The 20,999-nt window shown below is 40.0% G+C and overlaps 1 protein-coding gene across 1 annotated transcript in view; it reads left to right on the forward strand.

The window, feature by feature from the left end:
• Nucleotides 1-20,999, forward strand: part of DOCK8 (dedicator of cytokinesis 8) — a 236,688-nt gene that overhangs the window by 41,307 nt on the left and 174,382 nt on the right. The window contains exon 2 of the mRNA XM_082470796.1: nucleotides 10,071-10,173. Within this exon, the coding sequence (XP_082326922.1) occupies nucleotides 10,071-10,173 (103 nt within the window). The remainder of the gene's footprint in view (nucleotides 1-10,070; nucleotides 10,174-20,999) is intronic.

A 20,999-nucleotide genomic window follows, 5' to 3' on the forward strand; every position in this document is an offset into this window, starting at 1 on the left:
TTTAATGTTGTCCCAGAGGTCTCTGAGACTGTCCTCAATTCTTTTCATTCTTTTTTCTTTATTCTCCTCTGTGGTAGTCATTTCCACTATTTGATTTTCCAGGTCACTTATCCGTTCTTCTGCCTCAGTTATTCTGCTATTGATTCCTTCTAGAGAATTTTTAATTTCATTTATTGTGTTGTTCATCTCTGTTTGTTTGCTCTTTAGTTCTTCTAGGTCCTTGTTAAACGTTTCTTGTAATTTCTCCATTCTATTTCCAAGATTTTGGATCATCTTTACTATCATTACTCTGAATTGTTTTTCAAGTAGACGGCCTATTTCCTCGTCATTTGTTTGGTCTGGTGGGTTTTTACCTTCCTCCTTCATCTGCTGCATATTTCTCTGTTTTCTCATTTTGTTTAACTTACTGTGTTTGGGGTCTCCTTTTCACAGGCTGTAGGTTCGTATTTCCCATTGTTTTTGGTGTCTGCTCCCAGTGGGTGAGGTTTGTTCAGTGTCTTGGGTAGGCTTTCTGGTGGAGGGGACCGGTGCCTGTGTTCTGCTGGTTCGGTCTGGATCTTGACTTTCTGGTGGGCAGGACTGCATCCGGTGGTGTGTTTTGGGGTGTCTGTGAACTTAGTATAATTTTAGGCAGCCTCTCTGCTAATGGGTGTGGCTGTGTTCCTGTCTTGCTCTTTGTTTGGCATGGGGTGTCCAGCACTGGAGCTTGCAGGCTGTTAGGTGGAGCTGGGTCTTAGCATTGAGATGGAGATCTCTGGGAGAGCTCACGCTGATTGATATTACGTGGGGCTGGGAGGTCTCTGGTGGTCCAATGTCCTGAACTTAGCTCTCCCACCTCAGAGGCTCAGGCCTGACACCAGGCCGGAGCACCAAGACCCTGTCAGCCACAAGGCTGTGTGACTTAGGATAGTTGGTAAATAATTCTGAATTTCAGTTTTCTTACCTGAATAAAGAATATCTGATATGCTTTCAGGGTGCAGTTCTGGGTATCTGTATAATTGCTTTATCCATTCAGTCGTTGATAGGCACTTAGGTTGTTTCCATATCTTGGCTATTGTAAATAGTGCTGTGGTGAAAATGGGGTTGCATATATCCTTTTGAAGTAGTGTTTTCATTTTCTTTGGATAAATATCCAGAAGTGGAATTGCTGGGTCATATGGCAGCTCTATTCATAATTTTTTGAGGAAACTCCATATTGCTTTCCATAGTGGCTGCACGAATTCTTACCAACAGTGCATGAGGGTTCTCTTTTCTCCACATCCGTGACAACACTTGTTATTTGTTGTCTTTTTGATAACAGCCATTCTAACAGATGTGAGGTGCTATCTCATTGTGTTTTTGATATGCATTTCCCTGATGACTAAGGATGTTGAGCATCTTTTCATGTACCTTTCTTTTTTTGGGAAAATGTCTATTCATATCTTCTCCATTTTAAAATCAGATTATTTGGGTTTTTTTGCTGTTGAGTTGTATGAGTTCTTTATATATTTTTGGATATTAGCCCCTTTTCAGATATATGATTTGCAAATATTTTCTTCCATTCATCAGGTTGCCTTTTCATTTTGTTGATAGTTTCCTTTACTTTTCAAGAGCTTTTTGGTTTGATGTAGTCCCACTTGTTTATTTTTGCTTTTGTTGCTTAGGCTTTTGGAGTCAGATTAAAAAAATCATCACCAAGACCTATGTCCAGTAGCTTATTACCTATGTTTTCTTCAGGACTTTTATGGTTTCAGGTCCTATGTTCAAGTCTTTATTTGAGTTTAAATGTACTCTTCTACTTTTTTTTTTTTTCTATTTTTTCAATCTGTCTCTTGTTTCCATAGAGGTTACAATACATACTTGACTTAATAAAATTCTAATATTAGTGTTTTTTATCATTTCATAGACAATGCGGGAACTTTAGAATATATGAACTCCATTTTCCCCTCCCACCTTTTATATAATCGTTGATGTATATTTTAATTTTATGTATATTTTAAATTCCATGTTATTATCATTATTTTTTACAGTCATTATCATTTAGATTTACTCACATATTTACCCTTTTGATGCACTTCATTGCTTTCAGCACTTCTGTGCTTCCAACTGGGATCACTTTCCTTCTGCCTGAAGAACCCTCTTTACTATTTCTTTTAGTATGGCTCTGTTGGTAATAAATTCTCTCAGTTTTTGTTTTTCTGATGAAATCTTTATCCTTTATTTATGAAGGATATTTTCACTGGGTAGAAAATTCTATATTGGTAGTTGTTTTCTTTCAAGACTTTAAAGATTGACATTGCATTGGTTTTGGACTTTACTTTTTCAGTTGAGAATTCAGTTATTACTCTTACTGTTCCACTTCCAAGGTAGTGTGTCTTTTCCCCAAATGTTTTTTAAGAGCATTAAAATTTCTCTTTGGGGGACTTCCCTGGTGGCACAGTCATTAAAGAATCCACCTGCCAATGCAGGAGACACGGGTTCGAGCCCTGGTCTGGGAAGATCCCACATGCCGCAGGGCAACTAAACCCATGCACCACAACTACTGAGCCTGCACTCTAGAGCCTGCGAGCCAAACTACTGAGCCCGCGAGCCACAACTAGTGAGCCCATGCACCACAACTACTAGAGCTTTACAAACGTACGTCTTGGTTATTTTTGTCAGCAAGTTTTCTTTAAATGTTACTTCTGCTCCTGTTATGTCTCTCTTCTTCTTTCGGGACTTCAGTTTACATATGTTAGATCTGTTTCTTTATGTCTCAACACATTTTTCTGGAGAACCCCTTTTTAACAACCAGTTACAAATAAAAAGCACTCAGTATTTATAGGTGTTCTTTTAGGTGATTATGCTGCCTCACTAGTAGGTGGTGATAATGGCAGGAGAAAAAGTAACTTACAAGGCGATATCTGGGGGCTGGGAGAAGGAGATCCCTTAGAGAATCACTGAAGACACTGAGTAATCCTTCTTCTCTAGGCTTGCTGCAGGAATCCTCAAACACTGCAGTCATCTAATAAATATTCTTCTGTATGCAGAGGAATTTTCCAAGTGAAAGGGATCTGGGACTCCCCTGTGAGGGAGAAACAAGTTCCACAGCTTGTTAATAGGGGCAAACTTCTGTTTGTAGTCGTGTTTCCACCTGTTGAATCATCTTTACAGAAGTTGTACATCTATGGCATGTCTGTTTATGAGAAGAGATGGAAAATATGAGGAACTCTAAAACTTGAAATATTTATTTTGAAACCTCAGCATGATGAACTTCTGAGGAATTCATTGCTCAAAATGTATGCATGGGGCTTCCCTGGTGGCGCAGTGGTTGAGAGTCGGCCTGCCAATGCGGGGGACACGGGTTCAAGCCCTGGTCTGGGAAGATCCCACATGCCGCGGAGCAACTGGGCCCGTGAGCCATAATTACTGAGCCTGCGCGTCTGGAGCCTGTGCTCCGCAATGAGAGAGGCTGTGAAAGTGAGAGGCCCGCGCACCGCGATGAAGAGTGGCCCCCGCTTGCCACAACTGGAGAAAGCCCTCGCACAGAAACGAAGACCCAACACAGCCATAAATAAATAAATTTTTTTAAAAAAATTAGTGAAATTAAAACAAAAAAGTATGCATGTATGTGTATGCAAGGATGGAGATAGATATAGATATATAAATAATATATAATATTATTTATAGATATATAAATAGTGTATATTATTAATACCTATATAATATGATATATAATATATCTATAGCTGTATATTATATATTATATAACATTATATATTATATACATATAGATTTTGCCACAGAAATTCATTGTGTAGCCTTTTAAATTTAAAGATGTACTTCACTACAAGTACCTGAGGATGCATCTCAGGAAAAGCCTTAGACCATTTGTATATGGTCAACTCCAGGAACTACTCACTCTTGAGCCAGCTCTGTGTTTTCAGACGCTATCCATGCCCCAAACTGTGATCCAACCCTGTGTTATTTACATCATTCAGAGCTAGTTTTTCTACATACATACAGCAAATTTTAAAAGCTTTATTATGGTTTTTATACAGCACTGCCCTAAACTTATAATTCAGGAAGTTTGGGGGGTAACATTCTTTCACCATTTACTTGGTGTAAATTATTTCTCGTTCTGAACAGTGCCTCTTTGGCAAGGTTTAATTACACAGTGTGCTTGTGGCTACATCCATATATATGCCACCCACAAATGTCTCTAATTATTATTTATTACCAGCTGTGTACTTTACACTTTGTAGTTGTTGAGTGTTTTATAGTCAGTTGTTAGTTACTAAGAGTAACTATATGTAAACTAAGAGTGAATTCTATGTTTGCTTTTCTTTATTTCACTCCTTTCACTATTGTTTAAAACATGTCAGATTCAGGAAAACCCTAAACCTCTTTAAACACTTATAGACAAGGTTTTTTTCTTGAATCAGTTTTAAAATCCTCCCAACCATTTTGGCTGCTGGCCATACCAGCATACAGTGTGAAAGAATTTTCTTTTAGGGATGAAAGCCAGAGAGAAGCCTTCTGGGGCTGTTCGGTTTCCTAGCAGAGCTGCTGGTGTAGATGACGGTGCCGATTGTTCCCCTTGGAGAGGCTTAAGCATCTTTGCCAGTTAGAGCTGGAAAGGTGCCCAGGAGATCGTATAGCCCAGCCCCTTCATTTTACATGTAATGAAACTAAAACCCAGCTTGGTTAACTGATGTACTTGAATTCAAAACAGCTGGCAAATGGCAAAGCTCAGGACCAAGTCACTGAGTTCACACTCTTTTTCTTTGCTCTTCTAGCTATGTCTGTTGTAAAGAAACAGGGCAGCCCAAATACTGCCCTGTTAAAATGCAGGGTTAAAATACTTGAAGTAGGAGTATAGAAACCTAATGTCTAGATGTCATGAGATGGTTAAAAAAAATGCTTGAAATGCATTTTTTTTTTCCAATCAGACCTGTTCCTACTGATTTTTTTTTTTTTCCAAAATATGGTTCCAAATTCCCCTTTTCCTGGAAGCCTCCTAAGCATTCCGAGACTGAGTTAGTAACTCCCTCCTCTTTGCTCACAAGGCACTGTGCACATTCCTGTGTATAATACATGCTTATCATATTGTATTATAATTATTCAATTATCCATCTGCCCTCCGCCCTCCCACCTACTGGACTGAACTTCCAGGAGCAGCAGCAGTGTCTTCTTGGACTTCAGTCCCTAGCACTTGGCAGAGAGTCTGGCACTGTGTGTGCCCTCAGTGTTTTTATGAATGAATGGCTCAACCAACCACTCTCTCATAGACTTGCCCCATCAGTGAATCTTATGCTTTCTTGGACATAAAAATCACCTGGAGGTGCTGGTTAAAAATGCATTTTTTCCAGGCCACACCACAAGAGTGGGGCAGGGTCTAAGAATCTGCCTTTTTACTAAGTAAGCAGCTGATGATTTGATGCAAATGGTCCATAGGCCACACTTAGCAAGCTCTGCCCAGTCATTAATTCCACTGATACTTAGTTCCAGCTGTATATATCACAACAATCTGTCCAGCTGAATAAAAACATAGAGCTTTACTACCTACCCCATTCTACCATTCTGACCCCAGAGTAGGGGTATCGACATTTGCAGAAATAAAGAAGATAATATTTATAAAGCATTTCAAGTTATTAGAAGAAGGCTATCTTAGCTCATCAGGGAAATATGATATAAATCTAGCGTCATGAAAATTATCTTAGACATGTTGACTTTGATCTGAGACTCAAATGCAGAGGAAATAAACCCCCATGTAATACCTGCATGGACACCACACCTATAGGAGCTCTTTCCCTGGTTGGGTTCTCTTATTTGTGTTCCATATCAGTAAATTTAATAGCTGATGTTTACATAGTTTTTAAAAATCCCCAGTAGTGCATCTATGCCTGCATGGCACTTTATAGGTACACACTATTTTTTTAAATGATGTCTTTAAGCAACTTTATAGGAGAAAGAGCTGAATTGGGGTAGTTACTAAACTCCCTCTATATAACTACCAGAAAGATTTCTGAACTTTCTGGTATATTTATTTATACATATATTGTTGAATATTTGTATTCAGTTCCTCATATTACTTTTTATTTGTAACTTCTTTCTTTATGTACATTTCCATACAAATATTTAAATGGTAAAATCATATTTCATGTATTTTATGCTGTTATGTACTTAGTGTTCTCCCTGATGTTGGATGCATTGGTTATTTTCAATTATTTGCTATCATATACAGAGTTCTTATGTTCATTTTTGTTCAAATTATATTTTTGTCTGTATGAATTCCATGGGGTATATTCCCATGAAAGAGTAACGACAGTTTTAGAGTTCTTGTCACATGTTACAGTATTATTTTCCAAAGAAAAGACACCAATATACAACCCCACAGGGGTTTTCCCACAGCCTGACCAACATGTAATTTTATCATTCCAGCCTATTTTTGCTAGTTTAAATGTGCGTAGGGCCTCTCCAGAGCTATTTTATTTTGAAGTTCTTTAAGTGAATACAAAGCAATTCATTCCACGTGTGATGATTCAGTGTTTTCATTTTAAGGACAAACAATTCATCTCCTTATTTGACAGTTTTGAAGGGACAGGTTTAATTGCCTTTTGTAGGACTGATTCTGTAGGGATAGGAAATAGGCTTGGGGCAGGCTTGACATGTCAGGGAAAAAGATGAGTTATATAGCTCTGAATCAGGAAGCTTATGTGAAGGATTGAAACAGGAACTCCAGCTGTTTATGAAGGGTTGGGGAGCAGGAACATTCTGATGGCATGATGAAAAAAGCATTGCAGCTTTGTTAGCCAATTTTACTTCAAAATGAAAACAAGAACCTGTACCTCCTGCCATTCTATGATTCTCTCACGACGCCACTTCATGTTGGCATGTTCACTTTCATGAACGTTTTCAGATATTCCCAATTCAGGTAGACCCCTCTGGTCTATGACAGGAAAGGCTTGAGAATGGCCAGAAAACTAAAACTCATTATTTGAGAGGCCCTGAGGGGAAGACCTGGAAGCAGAAATCACAGGAGCAGTCAGTCTTATCTGTGAAAAGTCAGCTCAGTCACAGAAAAGGACCTTTGCTTGGATGTCTCTGCCCTTCGTGACTATGGTCACCTTCTGAAATAAGCAAATAAGTGATTGCTCTGCTGGCTTGGGTTCCTGTGATGCCAGAAACAAGATACAATGTGGTTTATGCAAGATGGGCCTTTTGTTTTGGATAGTTGTCTAGGCTGTTGATTTTTTTAGAAATGGTGACTGCCAAACTTTTCATGAAAATGAGCCTATTGAGCACTGGGGATCAAAATCTGCAAGTTTTCCTCCATTCTTGGTCATGCTAAATTCTTGCCTTCACTCTTGTCTCTGTAGAATACTCACACACACACACACACACACACACACACACACACACAGCACACATTTATATCTGTATCTATCAGCTTTACTTAGAAATAATTCAGATACCACACAATTCACACATATACACAATTCAGTGTTTTTTAGTATATTCACAGAGTTGTGCATCCATCACCACAATTAATTTTAGAACATTTTCATTACCCCTGAAAGAAACCTCAGTCCCATTACTCTATAGATTTGCTTATTCTGGACATTTCATATAAGGAATTATACAATATGTGGTCTCTTGATTTAGCTTCTTTGACTGAATGTAACGTTTTCAAGGTTCATCCATGTTGCGGTATGTATCAGTACTTCTTTCACTTTTTTACTGCTGAATAATAGTCCATGTATGATATACCACATTTTGTTTATCCATTCATCAGTTGATGGACATTTAGGTTATTTCCGCATTTTGGCTACCGTAAATAATGCTGCTATGAGCATTTATGTATAAGCTTTGTGTGGAAGTATGTTTTCCTTTTTCTTGGATATAAACCTAGGAGTGGCTTTGCTGGGATATGTGGGAGCTCTATGTTTACCTTTTTTTTTTTTTTTAAATTATTAGCACCTTTAATTATTATTAATTAATTAATTTATTTTTTTGGCTGTGTTGGGTCTTCGTTTCTGTGCGAGGGCTTCCTCTAGTTGCGGCAAGCGGGGGCCACTCTTCATCGCGGTGCGTGGGCCTCTCACTATCGCGGCCTCTCTTGTTGCGGAGCACAGGCTACAGACGTGCAGGCTCAGTAGTTGTGGCTCACGGGCCTAGTTGCTCCGCGGCATGTGGGATCTTCCCAGATCAGGGCTCGAACCCGTGTCCCCTGCACCGGCAGGCAGATTCTCAACCACTGCGCCACCAGGGAAGCCCCCTCATTGTGATTTTGATTTGCATTTCCTTGATGGATAATAGACTGCTTACTCCTTATCCTAGTATTTTCTCATACTTTAAAAAAATAGAGAAAGAAAATACTTCGGGAAATGAAGGAGTACAATTACTACGGGCTGCTGTAACTTCTCTGGGGTTTCACGTCTCATTGCATCATAGTGTAAGGGGCCACTGCTGACAAGAATGTGCTCCAGCCATTTTCTTCCATTCTTATATCCATTCATCATTCAGGATCCTGGGAAGGAGAGAGAATTGTCTTACGTTGGGTTATGTGCCCATCCCTTTGATTTGTGGTTATACCTGTACAACATGAATGTGCCAATCCTGAAAGGAAATTGAGGTGCTCTTGGGCTGGGAGAATGGATGCCACAGGTGTGGCCAGGACGGGTTTCCTGCCTCTCTGGATGCACCACATTACTAAGACTGGGAGCCAAGCAGGTCATGTCAGAAACCTCATCATGCAGAAAAATTAATAATTCTGTCCTAGCATACTTTATAATGGAGAAAATATAATAAGATTTATTTATAATATTTAAATATTTTATTTTAAGTTATAATTTTAAAAATGTGTATATCTCTTTGTTGGACATGCAGCATGTTTCAAATAGGGTCTCATTTGATCCTCAATAATGCCAGTTTCTAGTTATTTTCTATAGTGGCCTCATTGTGGTTTAAGTACACTTTTGTGAACTAGGCTAAGAATCCAGACACCAAAGACTGACTTAATGAGAAAATGTGTTCTGAGTTACAAACAAATGGCCAACAAGTGAGCACACAAAAGTCAACCCGCTCATAATCCGGGATATCACTTGTCGGTCACTCCTGCCAGCAGGTGTGCATAGACAGTGGAGAGCGGCTCTCCTCTGCTCGGTTCCCGGCTACAGGGATGTTGTCTGAGGGCTCAGCAGCGTCACTGCGGTTGACTCAAAGGATCACTCACTAGGCGTGGTTTGGAACAAATGCAGTCCTTGGAATTCCAGGTAGCATCCCAGGTGCCTGTGGGGAGGTAGAAGTGTTCATATAACAGGTCACTGGCGTTTTCTGTGAAAGCAGGCAGCGACCATAAGGGCTCAACTGCTTGAAAGGAGAGTGACTGGTTCAAAATGGTGGGTTGGGGTTTAAAGGACTCTCATCAGAGGCCAGATGTCCTCATGGGGAGAAAATGCCTTTGAATGTCCTGGGAAGAAAGAGCCAAGTGCCCTGGATTTTTTCCTTGGGCTGCAAACTCCTCCTCATGCTGTCATCCTTCCAGTATTGGGCAAGAGCCATAACTGCAGGCGTCCTGGCTTCTGTGAACTTCTCTAGAGTGTATATTATCACCCAAAAGCTCTAGTGTCTACCCACAGGCCACTGAGGACATTTTAGTCAGTTCTGCCAGTCACCCGGCTAAGGAATAAGTTGGTTTTTTTTGTTTTTGTTTTTTAATTATTTATTTATTTATTTATTTATTTTTGGCTGTGTTGGGTCTTAGTTTCTGTGCGAGGGCTTTCTCTAGTTGTGGCAAGCGGGGGCCACTCTTCATCACGGTGCACGGGCCTCTCACTATCGCGGCCTCTCTTGTTGCGGAGCACAGGTTCCAGACGCGCAGGCTCAGTAGTTGTGGCTCACGGGCCTAGTTGCTCCGCGGCATGTGGGATCTTCCCAGACCAGGGCTCGAACCCGTGTCCCCTGCATTGGCAGGCAGATTCTCAACCACTGCGCCACCAGGGAAGCCCAGGAATAAGTTTTATAACATGCTATCAAAGATTGTATCTATAATTGTGATGATGTTTTAAAATAACAACTTCATTTAGATTTTTCTGTTTTAACCCAAGGTATTCTTCTGCGGAAATAAGGAAACAGTTTACCCTCCCACCAAACCTTGGCCAGTACCATCGACAAAGCATAAGTACCTCTGGCTTCCCCTCTCTTCAGCTAGTAAGTATGAGCTACAGGTTTGCTTAGAGAATGGTCAAGGGCAGAAGTGCCCAGCATATACTTTTGCTTCCTGAGTCTTAGATTTTCCCACCGATACCTTACATCACCAACCGCCAGTTCCTGGCTCTGCTCTGCTTTTTGACATGAATTCCCCCTCTCTCCCTCTGTCCACTAGGGCTGGGAATACAAAGTGGATCTCCAGGGACTCTGATTCTGAAGTCTCTGGACTCAGTGGACTTCCAGGCTATTTGATTTCACCCAAATTATGATTCATATTTTGGGGAGGGGAAGAATTAGCCTGGAAACTTAAAACCATTTGTAACATGCTTTTATCAGAAAAAAATGTATTCCCAAATCTGAAAAGCCAAGTTATGAACCTTAAGCTTTTTAAATAATTTTTTTGGAAGTGTAATTTACATACAATAAAATTTCACTCATTTGTAGGTGTTTGAGGAATTTGGCCAATTTATAGTTAACCTGTACTCAGTCAAGATATAGAACTGTTTCTTTACCCTAAAAAGCCCCGTCATTCCCCTTTGCAGAGGGTCTCCTCTCCCAGCCCTCAGCCAGCAGCCCTGGGCAATCACCGATACACTTCTGTCGTCATAATTTTGCCTTCTCTGGAACTTCATGTCTGTGGAATCAGACAGTAGAAACCTTCATTTTCAAAACACAATCCCCCTTTCAAGTTGAAGATTGCCTACATTTTTATATTAACGCCAGTTGTTGAGTGTGTATACATATGTTATGTTATTTGAGGACTAAATGCGAGGCGTGTGCCCGGTGGGTTAAATCTGACTTAAATGAGATAGTTTATAAAACCAGAAGTGAGTCTTCACTTCCTTTGTGAGAGAGCTGCAGCCTCCACTGTACTCACTTCCCCTCACAGCACAGCCCCACTTTCTTGCTCGTTCTCGTGGTTATCTTAAGGAGGTTAGGTTATTTTTTCTTTCTCACTTATTACTTCAAAACCACTTCTGCTCTTAGAAATTTTGTAACCTTCCACTCGGTTTCCTGTAGCCGCCATTTTGTCTCCTGTAACAGTTTCCACGCCGTGTAACTGTGTATCTTTTAAAGGTATGTTTACCGGAGTGATTTGTGGTTCTTTCAGTAGGATAATTTGTGTGTTGTGTCACTGATGAAATAGTAGTACTAAAAAATGTATAGCACCTTTTACTGCAAGAGGTAACTTTCGATGACAGTTCTTTAAAAAATCTACTTAATGACTTCGGTGGCTTGTTCAACTGCCCTTTTTAATTGTACTTTTCCTGTCTGTTTCAGAGTCACAGATTATAATAAAAGCACACCAAGGGCATAATGTCCGTGCTTTCAGATGTATTAGATACGCATTAATCCAAGATAAATTAGATATGCTTTTTGGTTTCATGTGGTGCTGGTATAGATTTCATTGAAAACCAAAAAAAAATTTTTTTTTAAATTTCTGACTCAGATTGTCTTCCAAAATATGCAAAATGCAGTTAAAAAGTGACTGGATACATTTTTAAATCTTAAACAAGGTGGGGGAGGTGGGGTTTGGTGCTTTGCTTCTTTGTAAATTCAGACTGCAGCTTTCTGCAGTAGCTGTCTTGAGAAATAGTGTGGACCTCACTATTAAGAGGCCTTAAGGAAGTTTAACTCACAGGCTTTAACCCCTTAGCTACACACCAGCTGCAGCCTGAAATTTCTTCAGGAGAAATCTTTTTTATTTAAAGTCACAAATTTTAAAAATTGTTTCTTATTTTTGCAGGCGTTCTTTTGGTAGTTATGCCGCGTCATCAGGTTTTGACGAAAGTGAATTTGGATGAATTACTTCATTAGCTAGGTGGTAGGGTTAACATGTGGCTTAACTTCTAATAGAATGTGTCGAAGAAATAGCAAAAATGTTTAACTATACATGAATCATGTGGTCCTGTCATAATTTCTACCCCGTTCTATTTGCAAATAAGTAGCCTTTAAAATGTATTTCTCCTGGTTAATTCCAGTTTAGTCTTCTGAATATTTTCCCCCAGACCGCTACCCCAGCTTCAGCACAGTGTACTGACCCTGCTTCTCCTTGTTAACTGCCTGAAGAGCAGGTGGCATGAGGGAGCAAAAGTCTGCATTTGATTCTTTTGTTTTTGTTTTTTTGTTTTTTTTTTAGAGCTTTACACAAGTGGAAGGTCACATCTTTATTGCTTTTTTTTTTTTTTTATAAATTTGTTTATTTATTTTTGCCTGTGTTGGGTCTTCGTTTCTGTGCGAGGGCTTTCTCCAGTTGCAGCAAGCGCGGACCATTCTTCATCGCGGTGCGCGGGCCTCTCACTGTGGCGGCCTCTCCCGTTGCGGAGCACGGGCTCCAGACGCGCAGGCTCAGTAGTTGTGGCTCACGGGCCTAGTTGCTCCGCAGCATGTGGGATCTTCCCGGACCGGGGCACGAACCCGTGTCCCCTGCATTGGCAGGCGGATTCCTAACCACTGCGCCACCAGGCAAGCCCCCCCTCTTTTGTTTTTTAAATGCAAGGTCTGCTCAGGAAATCCCAGCACCCTAATGTTTACCTGCTGGTCTTGTTGTAATGTCAGAATGAAGTGGCTGTTCTTTCCCTTGAGTCATCTTCCCGAATGAAGGTTCCTCCAACAAAAAATCATCCACTTACATGGTGATTTCCCTTTCCCTTAAAAAAATTATTTTGTTTCATAGAAAGATAATGGGACATTTCAGGAAGATTTATTTCTGGCAAGGCAGAGGAGTAGTTTATCACCTAAAGACTCTCACCCTGAAGCACCTTTAAAAAAACTTTTCTTAAATGAGAAGCCATAGACTGTTCATTGTATGATTTTAGACGATTGGAAAATTTGATTAAGTATGTTTTGACCTTTATTTCCCTTACCTTTGTTTATAGAACCACCATTTCAACAATCCCACATGCTGATATAAATGTTTAATTTTTAAAAGTATTTAATTGGCACCACGTTATTTATTTATTTTAATTTAATTTTTATTTTATATTGGAGTAGAGTTGATTTACAATGCTGTGCTAGTTTGAGGTGTACAGCAAAGAGATTCCGTTACATATATACATATATTCATTCTTTTTCAGATTCTTTTCCCATATAGGTTATTAAAGCATATTGAGTAGCATTTCCTGTGGTATACAGTAGGTCCTTGTTGACTTTCTATTTTATATATAGTAGTGCATATCTGTTAATCCCAAACTCCTAATTTATCCCCCCACCCCTTTCCCCTTTAGTAACCATAAGTTTGTTTCCGAAGTCTGTGAGTCTGTTTCTGTTTTGTAAATAAGTTCATTTGTATCATTTTTTAAGATTCCACATATAAGTGATACCATAGGATATTTGCCTTTCTCTGACTTACTTCACTTAGTATGATAATCTCTGGGTCCATCCATGTCGCTGCAAATGGCATTATTTCATTCATTTTATGGCTGAATAGTATTCCATTGTATATATGTACCACATCTTGTTTATCCATTCGTCTGTTGATGGACATTTAAGTTGCTTCCATGTCTTGGTTATTGTAAATTGTGATGCAGTGAACATTGGGGTGCATGTATCTTTTTGAAGTATGGTTTTCCCCGGATATATGCCCAGGAGTGGGATCACTGGATCGTATGGTAGTTCTATTTTTAGTTTCTTAAGGAACCTCCATACTGTTCTCCACAGTGGCTGCACCAATTTACATTCCCAACAACAGTGTAGGAGGGTTCCCTTTTCTCCACACCCTCTCCAGCATTTACTGTTTGTAGACGTTTTGATGATGGTCTTTCTGACCAATGTGAGGTGAAACCTCATTGTAGTTTTGATTTGAATTTTTCTAATTTATTTATTTTTATTTTTTTTGGCTGTGTTGGGTCTTCGTTTCTGCGCAAGGGCTTTCTCCAGTTGCAGCAAGCGGGGGCCACTCTTCGTCACGGTGCGCGGGCCTCTCACCGTCACGGCCTCTCTTGTTGCGGGGCACAGGCTCCAGACGTGCAGGCTCAGCAGTTGTGGCTCACGGGCCCAGCTGCTCCGCAGCATGTGGGATCTTCCCAGACCAGGGCTCGAACCTGCGTCCCCTGCATTGGCAGGCAGACTCTCAACCACTGCACCACCAGGGAAGCCCTGAATTTTTCTAATAATTAGCAACGTTGAGCAGCTTTTCATGTGCTTTTTTGGAAACTGGCACCAAGTTATTTAAAACCCAATCAATTATACCTTGTTGTTGTTTTGCAAGAGGCTGGAACTTGCAGTCAGCTGGATCTGGGGTGGAGCATAACCGTCACTTATTAGTTACATAATTTGGGGCAAGTTAAGTAACCTTGATGAAGGCTGCAGTTTCTTCATGTGCACTATGGACATAGCAATGCTACCCCTATTAGGGTTAATATAGAGTGATAAAATAGTTGCTGTGTACATAGAGGCTAATGTTGCTGTCTATGTATTTGGCACTATGGAGACGCTGTGGGAGATTTCAGGAAGATGAATAGGAGATGGTTTTGCCTCTTAAGGGCCTTATAATATACTTGGGAAGGCAGAGAACACAGAGAATCCATGCTGGCTTTGGGTGTGGTAGGAGTTCAGAGGAGAGAAAGATCCAAGATAAAATAGGACGTAAAGGCTTGAAGGGGGAGGTTGAGAAGATTTAGAGGAGGGTTCTCAGACCTGGCTTTCGTTAGAATCACCTGAGACCATCAGAAACATACCTGTGGCCTATCATAGAACAATTACATCAAAATCCCTAGGTTTGGGGTCCAGGTATCAATATTTTAAAGTTCCGAGGGACTTTAACATGTGGTCTAGGTTGAGGATCATTTAAAGAACCTATATGTTGATAGATAGAAGTAGTCCAAATAGGAGGAAGAACATAAGAAAGGTAAAGTTTCTTTTGTTGTCCTGGTTGCTCTGAATTTCAGAAAATGTAGTAAGCGAAGACTACTTGCTAATCCTGTGAATATATTTTTATATAAATATAGCGGATTCTGTCATAAATCTGATAAATCAAATGAGAGGAAGGTTGCATTTGATTTTGTGGGTATGTGTGTGTGCATGTGTGTATGTGTGGTGTTACTGGGTTTTTGTTTTTTTAACCCTAATTGTAAATGTTAGCTGTGGTGATTGTGTAAACATGCATTTTCAAAGTAGATAAAATATTTTAAAATTTTGCATTTTTGAATATGAAGAGGATTCACCATTTAGAGTTGGTTTTATAAAACAAAATGCAATGATTACAGACTTGCCCTGGGTCTTTTTGACACTCCTAATTCTCCCATCAGAGTCCTTTGTGGCCAGTGCCAAAGAGAGGGGCTTGTGAATAGAATCACCTGTGCATCACCCATTGGCCTTGGAATTCTCCATTGCCACAGCTATGTGAATAGGTTGGCCAGACCCCCTCTGATGCCAATCATCTATAAAGGCAAACAACTATATATTAGTTGTCTTCATTAAGATGAAACTGTAAAATATTAAAACTATTTTTCTGATTATTCAAAGTAGAAAGGAGAGTAAAGCGTACAAGAGAAGAAAGGTAGGACTTCTTTGTCCTAAGTTAGAAAGGATTTGAGATACTGTGTGCATGGTTAATAACTTAACTTACATTTTTATAGAGGGAAAATTGTTGTTTTTAAAAGTGAGAATAGAAAAACTTTGAAATAAAATGGAATGAATCAGCTGGATCATAACAGCTCTGGCTGAAGAGAAGGATGTAGAAAGCCACATCCTGGATATAAATCAAAACACCATGGTTACACAACATGTTTGTATATAACAGTTACGGGGGAAAGAAAAAAGGAGGTCTCATACCTTAGAAAGCATTCATTTTTGTTTCGTGTTTAAGCTTCTCTGCAATAAAACAACCTTTTTTTTTTTTAACCACTAAGGATGATCTAAATGGTGGATCACTTGATAAACGTGGTCTTTTTTATTTTTCTTTTGTGCTTCATCTTTCAAAGAAGTTGGACTATCCTTAGGTTTCATTGATTTCACTGGAGGGGACATGATGGAAAATGAAGATTTCATTAAAATTTTCATGCAAATTCACAGCGGAAGGCAAAATGAAAGAGTGCCACCCTGCACGCAGAGCATGAATTTCATTACTGTCACTGTAAAGCAGAGGAATCAAATCAGTCTTGGTAAGATGAGATTGATGTCCATTATGGCATGTCAATGTCTTCCATGCAGTGGCATCAGTGGAAGCTTGCCATTGGTGGAAACAGGGACGTATTCCTTAATCTAAGCCAGGAAGTACTTCGAAATATTGAAGCCAGAAGAACTTTACTGCCTTCTGTCCTATTTACTTAAAGATAGTAGAGAGCCAAGAGGATTGCTTTACATATTCATTTATTCAGGAAACATGTATTGGGTCTCACTCTGTGCCAGGAATTGCTCTAGGAGCTGGGGATACAGTAGTGAATGTAACAAAGTGTCTATCTTCATGAGCTTACATTCTGGAATGAGAGACATAGACAAATAAGTGAATGTAGACTATCTCAAGGGGTAGTAAGTGCTTTGAAGAATGAAACGTGGATAGGGAATAGAGCGTGACACAGAAGAGAGCACTGTTTTAGATTGAGTGGTCTGTGAAGGCTTGGAGGTCTGGAAAGGAGACACTTGGGAAGAATTCTGAATGAACTTAACAGGTATTTGAAGGAAGAATATTTGATTTAGAAGGAACAGCAAGAGCAGAGTCCCCAGAGCAAGAGAATATGGCATGCTCCAGAAACAGCAAGGATGCAGATGGTGAGCTGAGCAGAGTGGGCAATAGGAGATGAGATCGAAGAGGAATCAAGGCTGGGTCATAGGCCTCAGAGGCCATGGAAGAACTTTGGCTCTTACTTGGATTAAGATGGGAAGTCACTGGAAGCACAGGCTCAGCACCATCTGAATTTTTATTATAAAGGTAGCTTATAGGGTTCTTTTTATAAAGATCACTCTGGCTGCTAAGTGAAGAATAGACCGGGGTGGGGAGGGCAGTTAGGAAATTGTCACAGTAACTCAACAAAACAATGGTGGTGCTTTGGAATAGGGTGGTGGCAGTAGAAAAGGTGAGAGGTGGTTGGATTCTGGATATATTTCAGAAGTAAAGTGGATAAGATTTTCTGATAGATAATATGCAGGATGTAAGAAAAAGAGAGAAATCAACCTTGACTCCAAAGATTTTGCCCTGGGCAGCTGGTGGAGTGGAATCGCCACTTGCTGAGATGCACAGACTTGGAAAATATGGGAAGAGCAGATTGGCAGGAAAATTAAGTAATTTTGAATTTGTTATGTTGGAGAGGCCTGTTAGATCACCATGGTGCGATGTTGAGATGTAACTGGAAAAATCAACCTGAATATCAGGGCAAAGGTAGAGGCTACAAATATATAGCTATAATTTTAAAAAGAAAGGAAAAGAAGGTATTTAAAGTCATGGGCATAGATGAGATCATATGGGAGTAAATTCAGATTGGGGAGAGAAGCTCTTTCAGGACTGAACCCTAGGGCTCTGCAAAGGAGAAGGAGAACCTAGGACAAGTCGTGTCCCAAAGGTAGAGTGACCAAGTGTCTGTTCCAGTTTGCTGGACTGAGGGGTTTCCTGGTACATGGACTTTCAGAGATTGGGACACACTAGGACGGTTGGTTCCTCTCCATGTGAAGAAAGTGTTTCAAGAAGGAAAGAGTGATTAACTGTCCAGTGCTATAGATAAACCAGGAATGAGCAACAGCCACTGAATTTGGCAACATGGAAGTCTTGGGTGACTTTGACCAAGACTCGTCTCTCATAAACAGCCAAGTTGATTTGAGGACCACCCACCACAGGGATAAACATGCATGAGGGTACAAGGCCAGGGCATTTGGAAGCATCATGCCTCTTCCCCTAGCCCCACCCAAAGCGGCATGAAGCTTCCCCAGTGTTGTAACAAAGGACCCAGGTCTTTTGTGATTACCTGTGTGATTTGGGCCAAGTTATTTAACTTCTCTGTTTTTCAGTATCCTTATTTGTGAAATATTGTCCAGATTTGTTATTTTAATCATCTATCAGTGTGATGATGGCATACTATGCTGTGCTAGGGCTACATAGATTAATTTTAAATAGACATGGTTCTGATGCTGTAGAAATTTTCAGCTTCAAAACAAATTGAATCCTACGCCGTGTCAGGGGAACTAGCCCTTGATGTGCATTAGGGGACAAGGAAAAACTTGAACCCTCTTCATTAAAAATGAATATTTGTCTCTGAATAATTTAAGCTTTTAGAGTATTTATACTTCTTGTGTATTTCTAGTCTTCTATTGATCAGACATCTGAAGAAAATAGCTAGAAAGAAAGACTGCACGAATCTTCACTAGAGGAGTGTTGAAAATTGATTGAGGGCATTGACTATGTCTCCTTGGCCTAGTGCTGGACTGCTTAGGACCCCAGCGAGTATTTGTTGAATGAGTGAAAGTTGGTGTATTATTCTAGATTCAACCAGAGCAGTGGAACTGGTAGGAGATGCATCTTCATGTGTATTAAGGAATTGATTACAGGGAACTGGTTTACCCACTGGTGATGGCTAAGCAAGCCTGAAGTCCACGGGGCATTCAGGAAGGCAAGATCACGGCAAGCTGGAACTCCACAGGCATGAGCTGAAGCCTGGAGCCCTGAACTTCCAGAGAGCCTCTACCCTCTTTGAAAAGACATCCAACTGATTAAGTCAGGCCACCCAGGCTAATCTCCCTTTTGATTATCTTAAAGTCAACTGGTTAGAGACTTTAATTACATTGGTAATATCACTTCACAGCAGCACCTAAATTAGTGTTTGATTGTATCAGTAGGTGTGCGTATGCTACAGAATAGCTGCAGTCTCCCTTCTGTCCTCCAGTTCTGGCAAGAGAAAACCCCTGTAGCCAACCACAACTGGGAAGAATACTAGGAAGGGAATTTGGAGGAATGTAGCTCTGCTGACCCAGGTTGACACATCACAAAGCCATCACAATCAAAGCCTGATTTAGGATAATCTGCAGTCTTAAGTTGTTTTGTTTTTAAAAATGGGTTTTTTTTGTTTGTTTTTATTTGGATTATTTAGGGTTTTTTCTTATATTATTTTAACAAATGATAGACATGATGTGATAATTCCTTGTATAAGATGACCTTGAAATTACTTTGGATCATACCATTTAAACTAGTCTTGAGTCTCCACTGACTAGGAGGCCACATATAACTCAGTAGCAGAGAAAACAGAAATAGTAAATTTTCACATTTGGCTTTTACGCTCCCAGGAGCCCAAGGGACTGACCTCAGAACATACCCCTCCGGCCCCATTCCCAGACTTCAGCCCCCAATGAAATGCAAAACCACTGTAAATCTCTTCAATATTTGTTTACCCCTAAATGTGTGTGTGTGTTAATTGCTTAATAATAAAACCTACTCTTGAGATTGACTTCAGATAGTTTAGAGAACAGAAATCTCTTTTGGTGCCTGGTCATTTGAATATGCAAGAGGAACAACTTGCTCGGAGGCCTAGATAACGGTAGTTGGCCTCTCCACCCACTTGCCAACAGCAGGACTAGTTTACATCTCTTTTGGAATGAACAGTTTCCTCCCTTGCTAGTTTCAGCATAGAAAGGGTAGTGGTGACTCGTTATTAAATGCCGGCTTATGTGTAGTGCTAGAATGATACTCGAGAATTCTATCATTATGGCTTATTGTTATCGTCTATTCAGTCCTGAAGTAGATCCAGACCGTTAAGAGTCTATGACTTTATGATCAACTGTGTCTATTGCTTTTGGCACATTGCCGCACAGTTAGTGTTCAGTGATGACACTGTATTCTTTGTCATAGCTCCCCCCTCCAAAGATAGCATTATTTTGTGTGTGAGAAGGTGGCAAGCTTCCCCGTCTCACAGTTGACTCAAGGTCTGGGGAAAGAGGCATGAGAGTAGCTTCCTGTATTCATCTTTATCCCTTAGGGCCAACTCAGTGTCTTGCATTTAGTAGATGTTCAGCAAGTAATTGAACTTGCTGATGAAGTTCAAAAATGAAAGGGTCAGCTATCCTTTGCCCCCCGGCTCTTCGGCAGCCTGTCCTGTAGGTAACAGGTGCCAGCATCAGCCAGGTTTTTCCTATCCCTTGTGGCTTTGAATTTTAGGGACATGATAAGTATAATACTTTGGCTGGACCTAAATTTTTTTCTCTCTGATGATTTCACACAAATGCCATTTCTCTGTGGAAGCTTCTACCTACTATTGGTTGGCCAAAAAGTTCCTTCAGGTTTTTTTTCTGTTAAGATGTTACAGAAAAACCCAAATGAACTTTTTGGCCAACCCAATAGTTATTAGTGCCAGTGTCACATTGTTTCAAATGTGCTTCAATATAATTTTTCAGTATATCTTTTCAATGCCTCTGCTTGAATAATTGCTATTCTTCATGATAAATTTACATTTAGTATCACTTTAATCAGTTAATTACTTTGAGAAGCCAATCTCCTGAGAAGTTCAGAGTGGAACTTGTGCGTGGTGGCAGATGGATTTATTTTACTCTCTTCTAAACACACTTATCACTGCCTTGTGTTTAATTATTTCTGGAAATCCAGATTCCCTGGAAAGCCTGCAAGAGAAAACAAAATTAGGAGCCTGCCTAGGTTTGAATTCCAGATGGGCTACTTCCCAGCTATGTAAACACGGGCAAATTATTAAATCTCTAGCCTTCAAAGTCCTCATCTGTAAAATGAGGGTAATAAAAGAGTGTACTTTACAGAGTTCTGGTGAGGATTAAATGAGATAATGTCTAGAATGACCTAGCACAACTTCTTGGCACATAGTGCTCAACAATTTTTAGTTCAAGGGTATAAACTTCACGGTAATAAGGTTGAGTATGCAAACAGTGCAATCTCTTCA

Source organism: Balaenoptera physalus, assembly GCF_965194825.1.
Source record: "Balaenoptera physalus genome assembly, chromosome: 7".
NCBI classification, from domain to species: Eukaryota; Metazoa; Chordata; class Mammalia; order Artiodactyla; family Balaenopteridae; genus Balaenoptera; species Balaenoptera physalus.